This window comes from Schistocerca cancellata, chromosome 7, assembly GCF_023864275.1.
Source record: "Schistocerca cancellata isolate TAMUIC-IGC-003103 chromosome 7, iqSchCanc2.1, whole genome shotgun sequence".
NCBI classification, from domain to species: domain Eukaryota; kingdom Metazoa; phylum Arthropoda; class Insecta; order Orthoptera; family Acrididae; genus Schistocerca; species Schistocerca cancellata.
Genome location: NC_064632.1, coordinates 306194523 through 306210620, shown reverse-complemented (window position 1 = coordinate 306210620; position 16098 = coordinate 306194523). Strand labels below are relative to the sequence as shown.

The 16098-nt window shown below is 34.1% G+C and overlaps 1 protein-coding gene across 2 annotated transcripts in view; it reads right to left on the bottom strand.

Annotated features, from left to right (window-relative positions):
* Positions 1 to 16098, bottom strand: part of LOC126092166 (beta-galactosidase-1-like protein 2) — a 161897-nt gene that overhangs the window by 66402 nt on the left and 79397 nt on the right. For both annotated transcript variants that reach the window (XM_049907640.1, XM_049907641.1), the window contains one exon: positions 5951 to 6103. In XM_049907640.1, coding sequence (XP_049763597.1) covers positions 5951 to 6103 — 153 coding nt within the window. The remainder of the gene's footprint in view (positions 1 to 5950; positions 6104 to 16098) is intronic.

The window sequence follows — 16098 nt, the reverse complement described above, 5'->3', positions numbered from 1 at the left end:
TGTGAGAATCACAGAGGAGCATCACTACTGTGCCACTGCTTTGAGGTTTATGAAAAGGTAATTTTATAAAAAAATCAGGAATAAGGTAGAACCACATTTGAAGGGTTTGCAGTGGCTACCCAAGGTATGTTAAAATCTGAGGAACCTAATGATCAGCAAGAATTTTTACATTTGCAAATAAAGCTAAAAGCATTTTAATCAGGTTTGTTAACAGAACAACAAAAAGAGGACTTATATCAAATACTGTTGTGGTATGGAAAGGTGTTTTCAGATAAACCATGGGTACTTGGAGATTATATATGTAGCTTTAAAATAAAGGACAACATAACATTTTTTTGTAATCATTATGAGTATGTGATGAGTGGTCCAGGATGGGACAGACAGGATGCTTGAAAACAATATTATTGAATGCAGTCTTAGCATATGTAATAATCCCCTGCTAGTGGTATGTATGGTTACCAGAGGAGTCAAGTTACTCCTAGATGTATATACATTGAATAAATGCATAGAAATGGAATGAGATAGACCAGTCTGTATTGACAAATTACTATCAACATTCATATAAGCACAGTATTTTAGCTCCATGGATTTGATCTTGGGGTTTTGGCAGGTCAAGATTGATGAAAATTCGAGAAAATATACAGCTTTTTGTACAAAGATAAGTCTTACCAATTTATGGTATTACTGTTTGGATTAAATATTTCAGCGTTCATATTAATTAGAGCTTTGGATGTGGCATTGGGTAAGGATCTACTAAAGGAGTTAATTATTCATGTAGATGATATATTACTGGTATTAAAGATTTGGAAAGAACATTGTAATCTATTATCAAGAACTTTGGAAAGATTTTACATTAAATGTAACAATTAAGCTTTCTAAATCACATTTCAGGAGAGAAGAGTTAGAGTTTCTTGGACAGTTGGTAGGCATATATGGGATAAAACATTATGCAAAACAAATATGGTCTATCAAAGACTGTCCTGAACCAAGGGATGTGAAGCAATAATAGACTTAGCATGATTTTATAGGTGGTACATATGAGGGAAACATATTAATGATGCAAGGCTATTAATACCTCTCAAACAAAAGGCAAAATGGATTTGAAGTGAAGAGCAATCAAAAGCATTCAGTAATATCAAGTTAGCATTGGTAGAGCCACCTATCTTAAGACAGCCATATATGGAAAAGCCTTTTAAAGTTACTACTGATGTGTTGGAATATGGAATTGCTTGAAAATTGTACCAGGGAGAGTGGGATCTGACATAAGGAGACCACAGTACGTTTGTGTATGAAAGCAGAGCTCTGAGCAAACATGAGTTAAATTATACTACAACAGAAAAAGAGATATTAGCCATAGTACAGATTATAAAGAAATTTCAGACTCTGATTTAGGGATCTAAAATTATAATTTATACCTGCCATCAAGCTCTGACCTTCTTAATGGAAAGTCATCCATTACATAGGAGGTACTTTTCTTACAAGAGAATAACATAGAGATAAAATACATAAAAGGTTCACAGAACATGGTTCCTGTTGCACTGTCATGCCTACCTCTAGGTATGAGTGACATCATGAGAACCAGTGTCTTGGAATAACATTCAATATAAATTTTTTGGCTGTAAGTTCTGCCAATAATGATGTTTGGGACTTGGTGGTGAAAATAAGGCAGGATATAACTGAGGATTCATATTTTAGAAATAAGCTGTTAACCATGAAACAAGGTGGGATTATTAAGGATAATGAAGGTGAATGGATAATATATGATGATGTTTTGTTTTGGAGAATAAGAACTATAAGACTTTTTTGGAGAGTATGTATATCAATGACCATGGGGACAGAACTTATTAAGTTTATCCACAAGGAATATGGACACTTTGGAGTGTGTAAGTGCATCAAGCACTTGATCAAATTCTATTTCTTTAAGGTTTTAAGTAGAAAATTAGTATAAGTTTTAAGGTTCTGTGAAGTATGACAGAAAATGAAAGACAATAACCAATATGTAAGTTTTAAATTGTATGCTATAATACGAAAAGTATAACATGACCTTACTACAGCTGATTCTTTTGGCCAACTTCCAAGGACTAGATGAGGAGTAATATATATTTTTGTATTGGTTGTGTGCTGGTTGAAATATGTAAAATTGTATCCCATAAAACATGCAAATACAGAAGCAGTGATTTGCTGTTTGAGAGAATATTTCAAATGTGTGGGAAAACCCTGCAGATCACTAAAAGATAATGACCCACTGTTAGTCAGTCAGGTGATCAATGAGTTTTTGATGTGAGAAAGGAGTGCTAATCTTGCAAGTTTTGCAGGAGAGCTTCTGTGAAGTTTGGAAAGTAGGAGAAGAGGTAGTGGTGGAAGTAAAACTGTGAGGATGGGTCATGAGTCATGCTTTGATAGTTCAGTCAGTAGAGTATTTGCCCACAAAAGACAAAGGTACTGCATTCAAGTATTGGTCTCACACACAGTTTTAATCCGCCAGGAATTTTCAATTTTTGTTATGACTAAAGACTATGTACATGAATTTTGGATATATGTGGAGAAATGCAGTGCCACATTTGTGAGAATTTGTGTATATTGTGAAATATTTAATGAAAGGCATGTAATTGTTCAGTTGCTAATTAGACATTATATGAGCATAGTAAACCTGATTTTTGATTGATACATATAGGTGCTTATGGACAGCGATTAACACTGACATTTGTATACTTACTGAACTGTAGTATACTACTGTTGTGAATCCTGTAGCGTGCTAAACAGTAAATTTATGTTTTCCATTAAATTTGTGGTTGTATCTATACTTCATATGGATGGTACTCAGTATATTTACTCTTTGACACATGAGAGAATGCCATAGACCTGGTAATGTCAAGATAACACAGATGACACAGGAATGATTAGATGGAATTTTAGTTGTGGACAGCATATCACATGAAATACTAATGTAATGAATCTCGTATGCTATGCTGCACACAGTGAAATTATTGGTTGCATTAGATACAACTTAACAAAAACATAGAACATTTTGATTGACCTATGCTTGTCCAGTACCATTTCTACCTTTGGGCGAGATTAGGCGGTAGCCTAGAACAGCAAAATTTTAGGGGCGTCAAAGGGCAGGAAACATTAATTTCAAATCAGACAGCAAAAAAGTTGAGCAAATAAAAAGAAAAAATGAAAAAGAGGAAAAATTAAAATGTCAACATACTTTCAAAAGTGTACAGAACAGTTACTTAATAAGTCTTCACTTACTTTGACAAAAATAAACACATTGCATCTACCTACCTCAATACTAAAGCAGCCACCACTGAGTACAAACTGGAAACTAACATGACCTTGATTCATCTATGTCAAACACTGGAGAAGGCCTCATGTATTGGCTTGCAGTCATGTTACAACTTGATACCATACATCTCTCAGCCCCTCTATTTGTTTTCGGCTCTGGAGATCAATGTCACGCATCGCTTGAATTGAGGTCTGCACCCAGAAAATGGGGATGTCTGGTCAGCTTAGTTTAATTATTAAAAGTATAATAGGAGAGGTGCATTGTTGTGCTGTTGGGCGCTGGTGGTGGTGGATTTGGTGGGAGGGGGGGGGGGGGGGGTCAGATACTGGGGAGACCAATGACAGTAAAAAATAGGAGCTGTCATTTTTCAATTCTCGCCTAGGGCAGCAAAACACCTAGCAATGGTCCTGTGCTCATTCTACTACTGAAAGGAGCTTTGATTTGATCAAATGACATATTTCAATTCTGTAAAGCCAGAATTAACAAGAGAATTAACTTGTAATGTATATAAACCTAACATTGCACTGTCAGGAAAGTTGATTATAATTCATAAATGAAATTTGTTTTGTGTTATATTCATTGATTATGATGCTTATCTTTCTTTATATTAATTTCTTTATTGTTAAAAAATACCATCTCAAATTTTATGATTTTGTTTGACTGCCAATTTATTAAATTTAACACTTCCATTTCAGCTACTCATTTCATAATTTGGCTATTTTGTCATGTTATAGGGAAAACTGTTTCTATGCACTAATCCTAGGAATGTATTTTCTAGGACAATTTGATGGTGACTCAATAAGATGAAAGACTACCACCATTATCCTTGAACAGATGGGGAACATTAAGGAATTGTGATGAAGTAATGGACAGCTGAACACAGAATAAGAACCATGAATGTTGTAAAGGAGTAATAAGAAAATAAAACTGGGTGTCAAGAAGAGAAAAATTACCTATTGTAAAGATCTGTAATTTTTATTAATAGCCAAAAACTTATTTACTTATTATTTTAAACTATTTTATTATTATTATTTTTGCAATACTTATATTTGAATGAATTTATTAAAATTTTATTGCAGTCTGCCTCATTGGAGCATATTGTTCATAGAGTCCCACCCATAAATATTTATGTATGGAGTTGCTGACAGCTACTGTGATGCAATCAAGCCTAATGCACATGAGGAACCCTTAGTGGATACTGATCACTTCATTTATAAAATAATAATAATAATAATAGTAATAATAATAATTTGTGTAAATCAGTACTGTGTAAACAACACAATTTGTGAACTACTGCTTTCATCTACTATGAATTGAACAATTTTATAGATACCGTAATTAAGAAAAAACATAAATATATTAAATGTATACAGTTATTTAAAACAATGTTCCCACTTATTTTTTATTATCTTTGTAAAAACTTATTTAAAGTAAATGTTCCACTGCCAGCTTCTTAAATGCCTAAACTCTTTGGTTACAATTATATTATCTCTGTTTCGCTTCCTTGCACTTAACGGGTAGAGATGTAATGTTAGGGAGTCATTTGGAGTTGGTTGTAAGAGAGAGAGGCCCATCTGCAGAGTCACAGGGAGTCATATTTCTGTGAAATTTGGTTTATTCTTTGAAACAGTTTGCTCATTTACCATGAGAAATAAAGAAGACAAAACTTAGGGGAACACATTATATATGATCAAGGGCTACATTGATAATTCAAATTTAACTTCAGATAGAATTTCTTCAAACAGATGAAGCCCATGCCAACAATGATACATTGAAGGAGATAGTGATGCCAACATAAAAGAAGGTAAGTACTAGATTTATAATTTATCACCATAATTTAATGCTAAAAGACAAACATCTATAGAGTTGTTACATCACTGGAAATATAATCCCTACTAAAAGATCATTTCAACTGGTTGAAAAAGGAAAAGGAAACTAATTTATTTTGAATATAAGTACCAAAGAATTATAGTAACTGTTCTGGAGTCTGGATAACATTTCTCTCAGTTGTAACACTATCACAACTTTCTTGTCCTTTTTTACTTTAGAAACCTTGAAGCAATTCCCCCATTCCCCCTCCACCTGGGATATTATAGTAGTAGCATTCCAACCCAAGAGGCTGGAGTTGGTGGTCATTTGTTTGTGAAGTGTGCTTGTTTTTTTATTTTTTTTCTTTTTTTTTCGTGTGTGTGTGTGTGTGTGTGTGTGTGTGTGTGTGTATGTGAATGGTGTGTGAGAGTCTCTTTTACTGATAAAGGCTGTGGCCAAAAGCTTTATGCGAGTGTCTTAACTGCACCTGTCTGCAACCTGATGTGCTTACAGTAAGTAGCAATCTGTCTTTTGTCCATTTTTAGGACTAGCTGAAAATTTCCATATATTTAGTGTCACTGGAATGACATTAAAGCTAAACTTGAATCCACATGAAATCTGTCAGTAACTACATTACCACTTTCACACCAGAAAACAGCAAAATAGTTTCATGCTGTTTGTTAATTAATTGTTTATATATTAGAAAATATAGGATTTCCATGAAGGAAAATGTCCTTGCTAAATTCCTGTTAAATATTTCTGCACACATTCATCACAATCCATTGTTTTCTCTATAATAACCTGAATTAAAATATTTTATTATATGTTACAGGTTGAAATTTGAACACATACGTGCTGCTGAAGTACTTGCATGTCTGCCGTTCATCCAGTGGTCATACCATCCTGCCCAGTATTCCATGACCATTGCTGGTTTATCTGGCTGTAATTCTCTCAGCACATTAAGCTGAACCTCTGGGAAGAACTTGAAGTTTGCTGTCTGTAACACTGCCAGCACAATGAATTAATACACTGCTTTGCTTAAACGTTTATTTACAGGATTCATGTGACACTGGAAAGTACACAAATAGGCATACAAATAATGGCATAAGTAAAAGTAACCACTAATTATGTTGCTGGGACACTGGGCAGCCAATTGGCAGTGAAACATTGCTGTGCTTTTGGACAGTTTATTTCTTTAGAGATAACTTACATAATCATACACACATACACCGATGGCTACGTTGTCCTGACCATGCACATTGTTCTGAACACTATAGCTCAAGAGCTCAGTAAAGTTTTCAACCTTGTTTATGGGCCTGTCTACTGCTCAACACCTCAGCTTACTCCTTCCATCATTTACAGTGTCATAACATCCCTATACAATGAACAATGCTGGTGACTAACACAAAACCTGTTTAGTGTTACTAAGGAAAAAATTATATACTGTATCTGGAGATTAAGTGACTGACTCATAATATTAATTAACTTTTTTTATATTTTTAGGGTAGAATCAGATGAGCTTTTCATAACACATTTTTGACTTGTTTTGGTGAGCCAGTGATCATCTGTCAGTAGATAAAAAGAGGAAACGAAAAATCGTTGTTGTATCTATAAAATCTACCAAGTAACTATCTATGTAATGATAAAAAAAATAATAAAATCATAACTAAAAGCATATGCTGCAACAGTTCCCATTATGTTGTGTAACATGCATTGTGAAAGGCTCATATTGTTACCGGTATGTCATAAAATGTAAAAAGTAAGATAAATTATTGTTACTGTATCAGTATTGTCACCAGAAACAAGAATTTATTCATTTTATTTTGCCAGATTCCTACACAAATAAGAAATTTCTCAGAATTATAAAAAAACATAATAGTTGTAATTTTCAAATATATTTATCATTATCAATCACAAGACTTCTTTCCATTGACTCCCAACCTCAACTCTTCTGTTGTCTCTCAGACATTATGTAGTGCAGTTTTGTAGACTTCATTTTTTAAACCAAGTAAAGAACAGCCATGGACACGTTTGAGACACACTATCTATGAAATGTTGGATACACTTTTCCTTGCATTTATGCACAGCCTTATATTTGTTCAGAAATTAATATTCTCCCCTTTTTTGTACAAGATTAAAATAAATTTTAAGTAAATATGGACGTCCTTGTGCTTGCATTCGGCACTGAGATATTTGAGATAATGGAGAAACTGCCATTGAATAATCAGAGTGCCTAACACTATTCATGCTGCCTGATGAGAGTTAATTGATAATATTACTGGTTTCCCTTTCCTCCTTGGTGTACAGTGAACATTTCCTTCACCGTTAATGAAAACTCAATATATAGCATTATGTACTAGATACTTAATGACAAGGACGTTTTGAACCAGTCAGATACTTGAGGAGATATTTTATATGAATGTGTCTTTGACGCAAGCTGACAGTGTGATATGCCATCCCATCATTTTCAGAGATCAAAGAAGATAGCAGTCCATCTGAATATTTTCTTCATGTAAAAATCTGAAGTAAACTGGTCAACAATTTCTCAAGAGTTTTGGTTATAACTTCAAATTACATCTTGCCTTATATGGTAGTATAGATATAGATTATTCAGTATGGACATCAGATTTCTTATAATCTTAGTTCTACCCTAGCAGTAGTATTTTCTAAGAAAATGTAACATCATCACAGTTGCACAGGAAGAAATCTTAGATACAGTAGGAATGACAGTGAATCTGAATTTTTTGGTATTGATGGTCCCCATAACTGTTCTGCAGAATCTTGATGTAACTGTCCAGAATCTTGCACTTCAGCAAATATAAGTACCAGCAACTTTATTATAGTTGCTGTTAGTTCATCACAGTAAGAAAAATTTGAAAGAGATTATGTAATTCTTGATAACTTGGCATGAGGAGATGAGTTTCATTCATTTATGTATGTATTTGATGATTTAACTCCATTATAGAAATTTTAACTAGGCAATGATCATGACATTTATAGCAGAAGACCTGTAAAAAAGTTGCAATGGAGCATTTGTCCAGAGAAATTCTTTTAATCAATGCAGTTTCCAGCAAAATAATGTTTCAGTAGGTGTTACGACAGATTTTCAGAATGTTTCACTTCAGTGATAAATCTGCCAGTGTTGGAAGAATAAGGCTGTTAAAAATTAAGTGTCTTGTCAGAAAAGTTCTGTAAGTACTTGTACAGTGAGTTTTATCCATTTACAAAGCTATTCACTGATGAAAACCTATTGTACAGACCCCAAAATAGTTCAATATTATAAAAACTATTGTGCGGTACTAAGAAAAGTTATTAAAAAGTCCAGAAGCATGTGCCTCATGTCTGAGATCAGTAACTCTGATAATAAAATTAAAGCAATTTGGAATATTATTGAAAGGGAAACAGGGCAGCCAAGAGCACAGGAAGACTTTAGTGCCATAAAACTGAATGACGAGTGCACTAACAAACAATCAGAAATTGAAAATATTTTCAATAATCATTGTTTAAATGTTGTGGAGAAAATAGGATCTAGATCTTCACTAGAAGAGGCAAGGCTACTAATTACTGTGAGGATCCGTAGATCCTTAAATAGATGTCTGCAGGATGACCATGGGTGGGCTCCAGCAATTATTCTGATTACACGTTTTTGAGCAATGAATACTTTTCTACTCTACAATGAATTACCCCAGAATATGATGCCATACGAAAGCAGTGAATGAAAGTAGGAATAGTAAGCTAATTTACTGAGATTCTTATCACCAAACTCAAAAGTAATGTATTCAAGAGTAGCCTCCCATATTTGTAAAAATAAAGTACTAACAAAATGTCAGTTTGGTGTTCAGAAAGGCTTTTCAACAGAAAATTCTATATACGCTTTCATTGATCAAATATTAAATGCTCTGAATAACTGGACATCACCCATTGGTATTTTTTGTGATCTCTCAAAGGCCTTTGATTGCATAAATTATGGAATTCTTTTAGATAAGCTAAATCATTATAGTTTGAGTGGGGCAGTGCACAAATGGTTTAATTCATACTTAACTGGAAGAATGCAGAAAGTTGAAATAAGTGGTTCATGTAATGTTAAAACAACAGCTCATTCCTCAAACTGGGGGGCTATCAAGTGCGGGGTCCCAGAGGGTTCGGTCTTAGGTCCTTTACTGTTCTTGATATACATTAATGACTTACCATTCCACATTGATGAAGATGCAAAGTTAGTTCTTTTTACTGATGATACAAGTATAGTAATAACATCCAAAAACCAAGAACTAAGTGATGTAATTGTAAATGATGTTTTTCACAAAATTATTAAGTGGTTCTCAGCAAACGGACTCTCTTTAAATTCTAATAAAACACAGTATATACAGTTCCATACAGTAAATGGCACAACTCCAGTAATAAATATAGACTTTGAACAGAAGTTTGTAGCTAAGGTATAATTTTCAAAATTTTTAGGTGTGTCCATTGATGAGAGGTTAAACTGGAAGCAACACATTGATGGTCTGCTGAAACGTCTGAGTTCAGCTACATATGCTATTAAGGTTATTGCAAATTTTGGTGATAAGAATCTCAGTAAATTAGCTTACTATTCCTACTTTCATTCACTGCTTTCGTATGGCATCATATTCTGGGGTAATTCATTGTTGAGTAGAAAAGTATTCATTGCTCAAAAACGTGTAATCAGAATAATTGCTGGAGCCCACCCATGGTCATCCTGCAGACATCTATTTAAGGATCTACGGATCCTCACAGTAACCTCACAGTATATATATTCACTTATGAAATTTCTTGTTAATAATCCAACCCAGTTCAAAAGTAATAGCAGTGTGCACAGCTGTAACACCAGGAAAAGGATTATCTTCACTATGCAGGGTTATATCTAACTTTGGCATAGAAAGGGGTAGATTATGCTGCCACAAAAGTCTTTTGTCACCTACCAAACAGCATCAAAAACCTGACAGATAGCCAACTAACATTTAAAAATAAATTAAAAGAATTTCTAGATGACAACTCCTTCTACTCATTGGCTGAATTTTTAGATATAAATTAAGGGGAAAAAACTTAAACATTAGTGTCATGCAAGATTTTGTGTAATGTAATATCATGTACAGACATCTTTTATTAACCTGACATGTTCCACATCATTACGAAGTGTCGTATTCATGATCTATGGAACAAATGTTAATCTAATCTAATCTAATCTGTAGTGGAAAGGGCAATAACAAACAATTTTTTTAAATTGTTTCGCCTACTTAGGACCACATGAAAAAACTTGCAATTTTTTATTTTCTTAAATTTCTTTATTACTTCTTAATTTCCATTTCCCATTCTCATATTTTGGTCCCAAAATTTTCCTGATTATTATCCTTTCCTTCTTTCTTGTTTCACCTGATTATACTTAACAAAAGGCATTCTGGTTTAATGACGGTACTGTAGTGCCAAATTTTTGCAATTATGGAAATAGATTTCTTGTTACACAGGTTTTTTGCTAGCTGAAAAATCATCTCCATTTTCCTTGGCCTTTATAATGAGTTGCCCTCCTCTAACATTACCTTTTTTATATTGAGATAACTGGTACCACATATATTATCAATTCTTGCATAGGTTAAAATTATCTCTGCTGTTTCATTAAAAGAATTCATATGATTTTGTATATGATGTATTATATTTCAGGCTAAAATGTATAAAAAAGAAATTAATGTGTTACAACTGATATGTACTAAGAGTTAAAATTACTCTTGTTTCAAAAATATTTGAAATTATGAAATTAGTGGTGTACTTAAAATTCATACTATTAATTCTACAATCTAACTCAAATTATTAAATTTATTTCTGGATTTATTTATAAAATAATGATATAATTTGGTGAAGATTATTTTTGGTAAAGAAAGTTTTTAAACTATTTTGCTTTGTAAACTCTTTGGAATAATGTGAGACAGGCAGAATGTAAGTAGTGGTGGGCATGCCTCTGATGGAAGTAGAGGTTTTCTAAGTTTGTCACCAACAATGTAATTATTGGTTGTTTTTTTAATGTGTAAAATGTAAAAATGGTGTGACATTGAAAGAGATGACAAAGGATAAAATTCAAACACAATGCAGGAAATCTTCATCAGTTATTTATTCATCAAGAACCTACAAAATAAAAATTTCAGCTGCAAGAATGTACCCCTAGACAAGACTTTGAGCCATCATCAATAACAATGAGACAATGAAGATAAATAAAAAGTTATTCTTTTGTATATGTTACAGCTCTTGAAGCTTTCAAAATTTGTGCACGGAATGAGAATTTCAATGGTGATGTGTGGGAGGGTAAGATTACACCTTGCTAGGTTAGCTTCTTTGTGTAAAGCACTTGGTTGTATTACTTCACCTACATGTTTAAATTTTGTAGCCTTTTTTATTCTATCATAACCATTTTACATATATTTCGGTGCCTCCTTCACATCTGTCATGTACTCTGTTTTTTAAAAAGATATATGTGGGCCTGCTTTTGAAGCTGTGTTTTGTAGGAGATTTATCTGCATTGTTGCATCTGCTACAGATTCAGCAAAGATGGCAAGATCATCTGCAAAAGCCAGATAATCAAAATTCTGATTATCCCCTTTTGCCCCAACTGTGATTCTTCTAATTCCTTCTTCTTCTGTTCTTTTCCTCCTTCCCCTGACTACATTTTTTGACACACAATTGATCAGCAATGGTGACAGTCCATCTCCCTGCCTTAAGCCAGTTTTGATCTCAAAAGCCTTGGAGGTTTGTCTAACAATTTGATTTTGCATTTTGTATTTGTTAGTCTATTTTTCATGGTTGCCACTGATACGTTGTCAGCTCCAAACTCTTTTAAGGTGATGAATAATGTTTCCTGTCAGTCGAATCATATGCTTTTTTGAAGTCTACAAATGTTATATAAAATATTGTAACAAATAAGCCCTCGGTCACAAATATTATGTCAAAATTGACCTGGTTTCGACGCTACTACGAGCGTCGTCTTCAGAATTAGACTAACTGTACTAAAACATAACGTATATAGTACATTAATAAAATTAAAGTTTGTACTGACAAGTCTTGTTGCAACCCTTGTCCACAGTACAAGCAGCCCTTAGCGGCTCACCATCTGACAAGTGTTCATGACGTCACCTTTCCGGCTGAGATCTTTTTTAATATGTGACTTGTAAGTAGTGCATTTTTTCGAGTCAGTACTAACTTTAATTTTATTAATGTACTATATACCTAATGTTTTAGTACAGTTAGTCTAATTCTGAGATTGACACTCATAGTAGCGTCGAAACCAGGTCAATTTTGACTTAATATTTGTGACCGAGGGCTTATTTGTTCTAATATAATTCTGACACGGTCACTGAACCTTAGCAGCTATGTTCAAAGTTTTATGTTATATAAAAGATTTTAGGTCTCATTCTTCTGTACCTTATTATGAATTTCAGATTTAATATTTTTTGCACACAGGATTATCCTTTTTTAAATCCTGCTTGGTACTCTCCTTACTGCTGTTCTACCCCCTTTTGTAATGCTTTTGAAAGAATTTTATAAGTCACTGGAAGAAGTGATATCCCTCTATAGTTGTTGGGGTCAATTTTACCTCCTCTTTTGTGGACTGAGTGAATTAATTTTGTTTGCAAACTCCTATTTTAGTTTCTGTTTCCCAGACTTTTTGAAAGACTCCATGTAGCTGCTTGTCTGTTCCCACACCTGAACTTTCCACATATCAGCAGCAACTGAATCTTCCCCTTGGGCCTTGTCATTCTTCATATCTTTAATGATATTCTGGATTTCATCCATACTGGGTGGTTCTGAGTTTGTGTGAGTATATCTTGGATTTTGTTCTGAAAAGTTTTCCCTTGGTTCCTCACAATTTAACAACTTTTTGAATTAGCTTGCTAATGGTTCACAGTTTTGTTTGTTGCTTAGGGCTAATTTTCTATCTTCATTCTTGGAGCACAAGGTAGGTGGTTGGTATGTTTGGAGACCTTGCTGGTAAGTTTTATGGAAGTTTGTAGTACTGTTCTTTTGAAAGTCTTCTTCAATTAATTATAGCTGGTTTCTTTCTAACTTCCTTTTGACTGCTCTTATCACTTTTCATGTCTGAGACCTTTGTTGTTTAAAGCTGATAAAGACATCATTTCTTTTACGGAGTACCATTTCTGCCACTTTTATACACAGTTATGCTTTTTCAGACTGTCATTCCACCATCTGTGACTTTTGAGTGGTGCTTCATTCAGGGCTGTTTTCACTAATTTTATTTTAATTTCCCCTCAGTCTTCCAAGTCTACATTTAGCCCCTCCTGAAAGGCTTGTTTCTTCACTTTCAAAGTTTCTGTATATATTTTATGAATGCTGTGTCCTTGTCTGGAAATCCTTGTTTGGGGAATAAATTTAATTTTTATTGTAGCTACATAGTGATCTGTTTCAATGTTCACACCCTTTCTAACTTTTATTTCATGATTTCTTTTTATTGTTAAAAGATATAGCTACATGGTCAAGGTAATATTCTCCTAGGTTTGTATTAGGTGCTCTCTGAGTGTTCTGGGTTCCTTAAAATTTGTGGCCATTATATTGAGGTTGACACCTCTGCACAGTTCTATTAATCTTTCCCCATATTATTATTATTATTATTATTATTATTATTATTATTATTAATTTTTTTTCCCAGATAGTCTCCAACAGTTTTCCTGAACTTTCTTTCTTTTTCACCCTCCCTTACAAAATTTTAACATTCTTCAATGAAACCTTTGATAGTTTGTATCCCTGTGACTCCCAGAGGCTTTCAGCTTTATCTGATTCCTTTTATTGCCCACATTTATTGAAGCATGACAATTTATTAAAGAGTAAGCCTCATTTGTACATTGCAGAGTAAGAACTGAGAGCCTTTCACATTGGGAATAAAAATTACTATTGTTCTGTTCATGATAAACCTTATTCCTAGATGTGGAATGCCTGTTACCATCAGATTCCTGCCTTTATTTCCTTTGAGAATTCTATATCCCTCTAATTCTATGACATTTTCATCAGTGAATCTAGTTTCCTGAAGAGCCAAGAATTGGCATTCATCTAATACTTCAATTTGGAGAAATTACCATCATTCATAATCAACTTGATATTCTTGTTGGGAAATTAGTGGGTGCCAGGTCACATAGTCACATACAAAACAGATTGTAGAGGTGGTGGTTTTTTGTTTTTACATTGGGCACAGATGCTGACTGAATGCCACCCATTATTATGTCCAAAAAAATTAGTTTTTTGCTTTTGTCAGCTAACAGTCCAGGCCACAGAACAACTGCCAGCTGAGACACTGAGTCACTGACAGGCTCAAAACCAAGACTGAACTTGTAGCTAAGCTTTCAGGTAATGTCCTTCCTCAGAGAAAAGGGCTACACACACACACACACACACACACACACACACACACACACACACACACACACACACACACACACACACAGCCTCAGTGAACTTCAAGCATGTCTCTTCATTCCTTAGTAATTTCATACTCCACTTCTTTGTACACTTCCTGACTCGTCTCTTAAACTTCAGTCTACATCTGCTCCTGGATATGCCTTACAATCTAATATCTAATTTTAAAATCTCGGCCTGACCATGATGTAATCATATTGGAATCTTCACATAGCCTCAGCCTTTTCCAAGAATGTCTCCTCCTCTTGTGATTGTTGAACAGAGTATTCATTATCACTAAGTGAAATGTATTGCAGAACTCAATTAGTATTTCTCCTCTGTGCTGCAGCTCAGCTTAGCCATGAGTTCATTCTTGTTTAACACTCTCATTGCCACAAGGCAGGCATAGTATATTCTTATAATTTATGCTGTGTTGTCAAAGATGGCCACAGCAGATCCTCACACCTAGTGCTATGGCCTGGTGGTGAAACATCCTCATCACCCAGCATGCAACACAGTCAACATGTTAAGTGTCGACCATTTGATAGCTCTACCAGACAGTGAATAGTTACTTTTACTTCTTCCATTGCTTGTTTGCAAGAGTATATGCAACACATCAAAATTACTCTTTTTTCTTTTTGAGTCATTGGTCCCCTAACTAGTTTGATGTCACCCACTATGAATTCCTCTCCTCTTTCAACCTTTTCTGCAGTCTCTGTCCTCAATTATCTGCTGGATGTATTCCAGTCTCTGTCTACCTTATCAGTCCACCTACTTTTCAGCAGTCTTCTGTAGCACCACATCTCAAATGGTTCAGTTCTCTTCTGTTATGATTTTCCCACAGTCCTTACTTTGCTACAATGCAATGCTGTTCTCCAAATATACATTCTCAGAAATTTGTTCCTCAGATTAAGGCCTACTTTTGATACTAGCAGACTTCCCTTAGCTGGTGTGCCTTTTTTGCCAGTGCTAGTCTGCTTTGTATGTCCTCCTTGCTCCATTCATCATGAGTTATTTTGCTGCCTAGATAGCAGAATTCCTTAACCTCATTTACTTCATGTCCCCCATTTCTGGGGTTAAGTTTCTTGCTGTTCTCACTTCAGATGCCATTATTATTTTTGTCTTTCTTCAATTTACGCTCAATCCTTATTCTGTACTCATTAGACTATTCATTCTATTCAACAGTGTGATGAAGCAAGATGGTATGTTTTTACTTCCCCATTTCATCTGCCCCCTTAAAACTCTTTTATTCAATTTTGAATTAAGTACCATTAACATACATGAGTATAATCTGCATTTTCATAACAGAGAAAGTTTGGCCCTCAGTTTTAAAGAATATAACACCAGATCTAATTTTGTGAATAGTTTTATGCATGTAATTGGTTTTCTAATTTATTTTGGCTATTCCTAGTTCATATCTTTTGTTATAGGGTGAAATCAGTAATTGTTTCATAACTTAAATTCTATTGCTGACATATAAACAAATATAAATTCTGTACTAATTATAAACATTTGGAGGAAAAACTAACAGTATTCTTAAAGGACTTATTTGGCTATATTCGAAAACATGTTAGCAAAGTCAGCACTTAATAAAT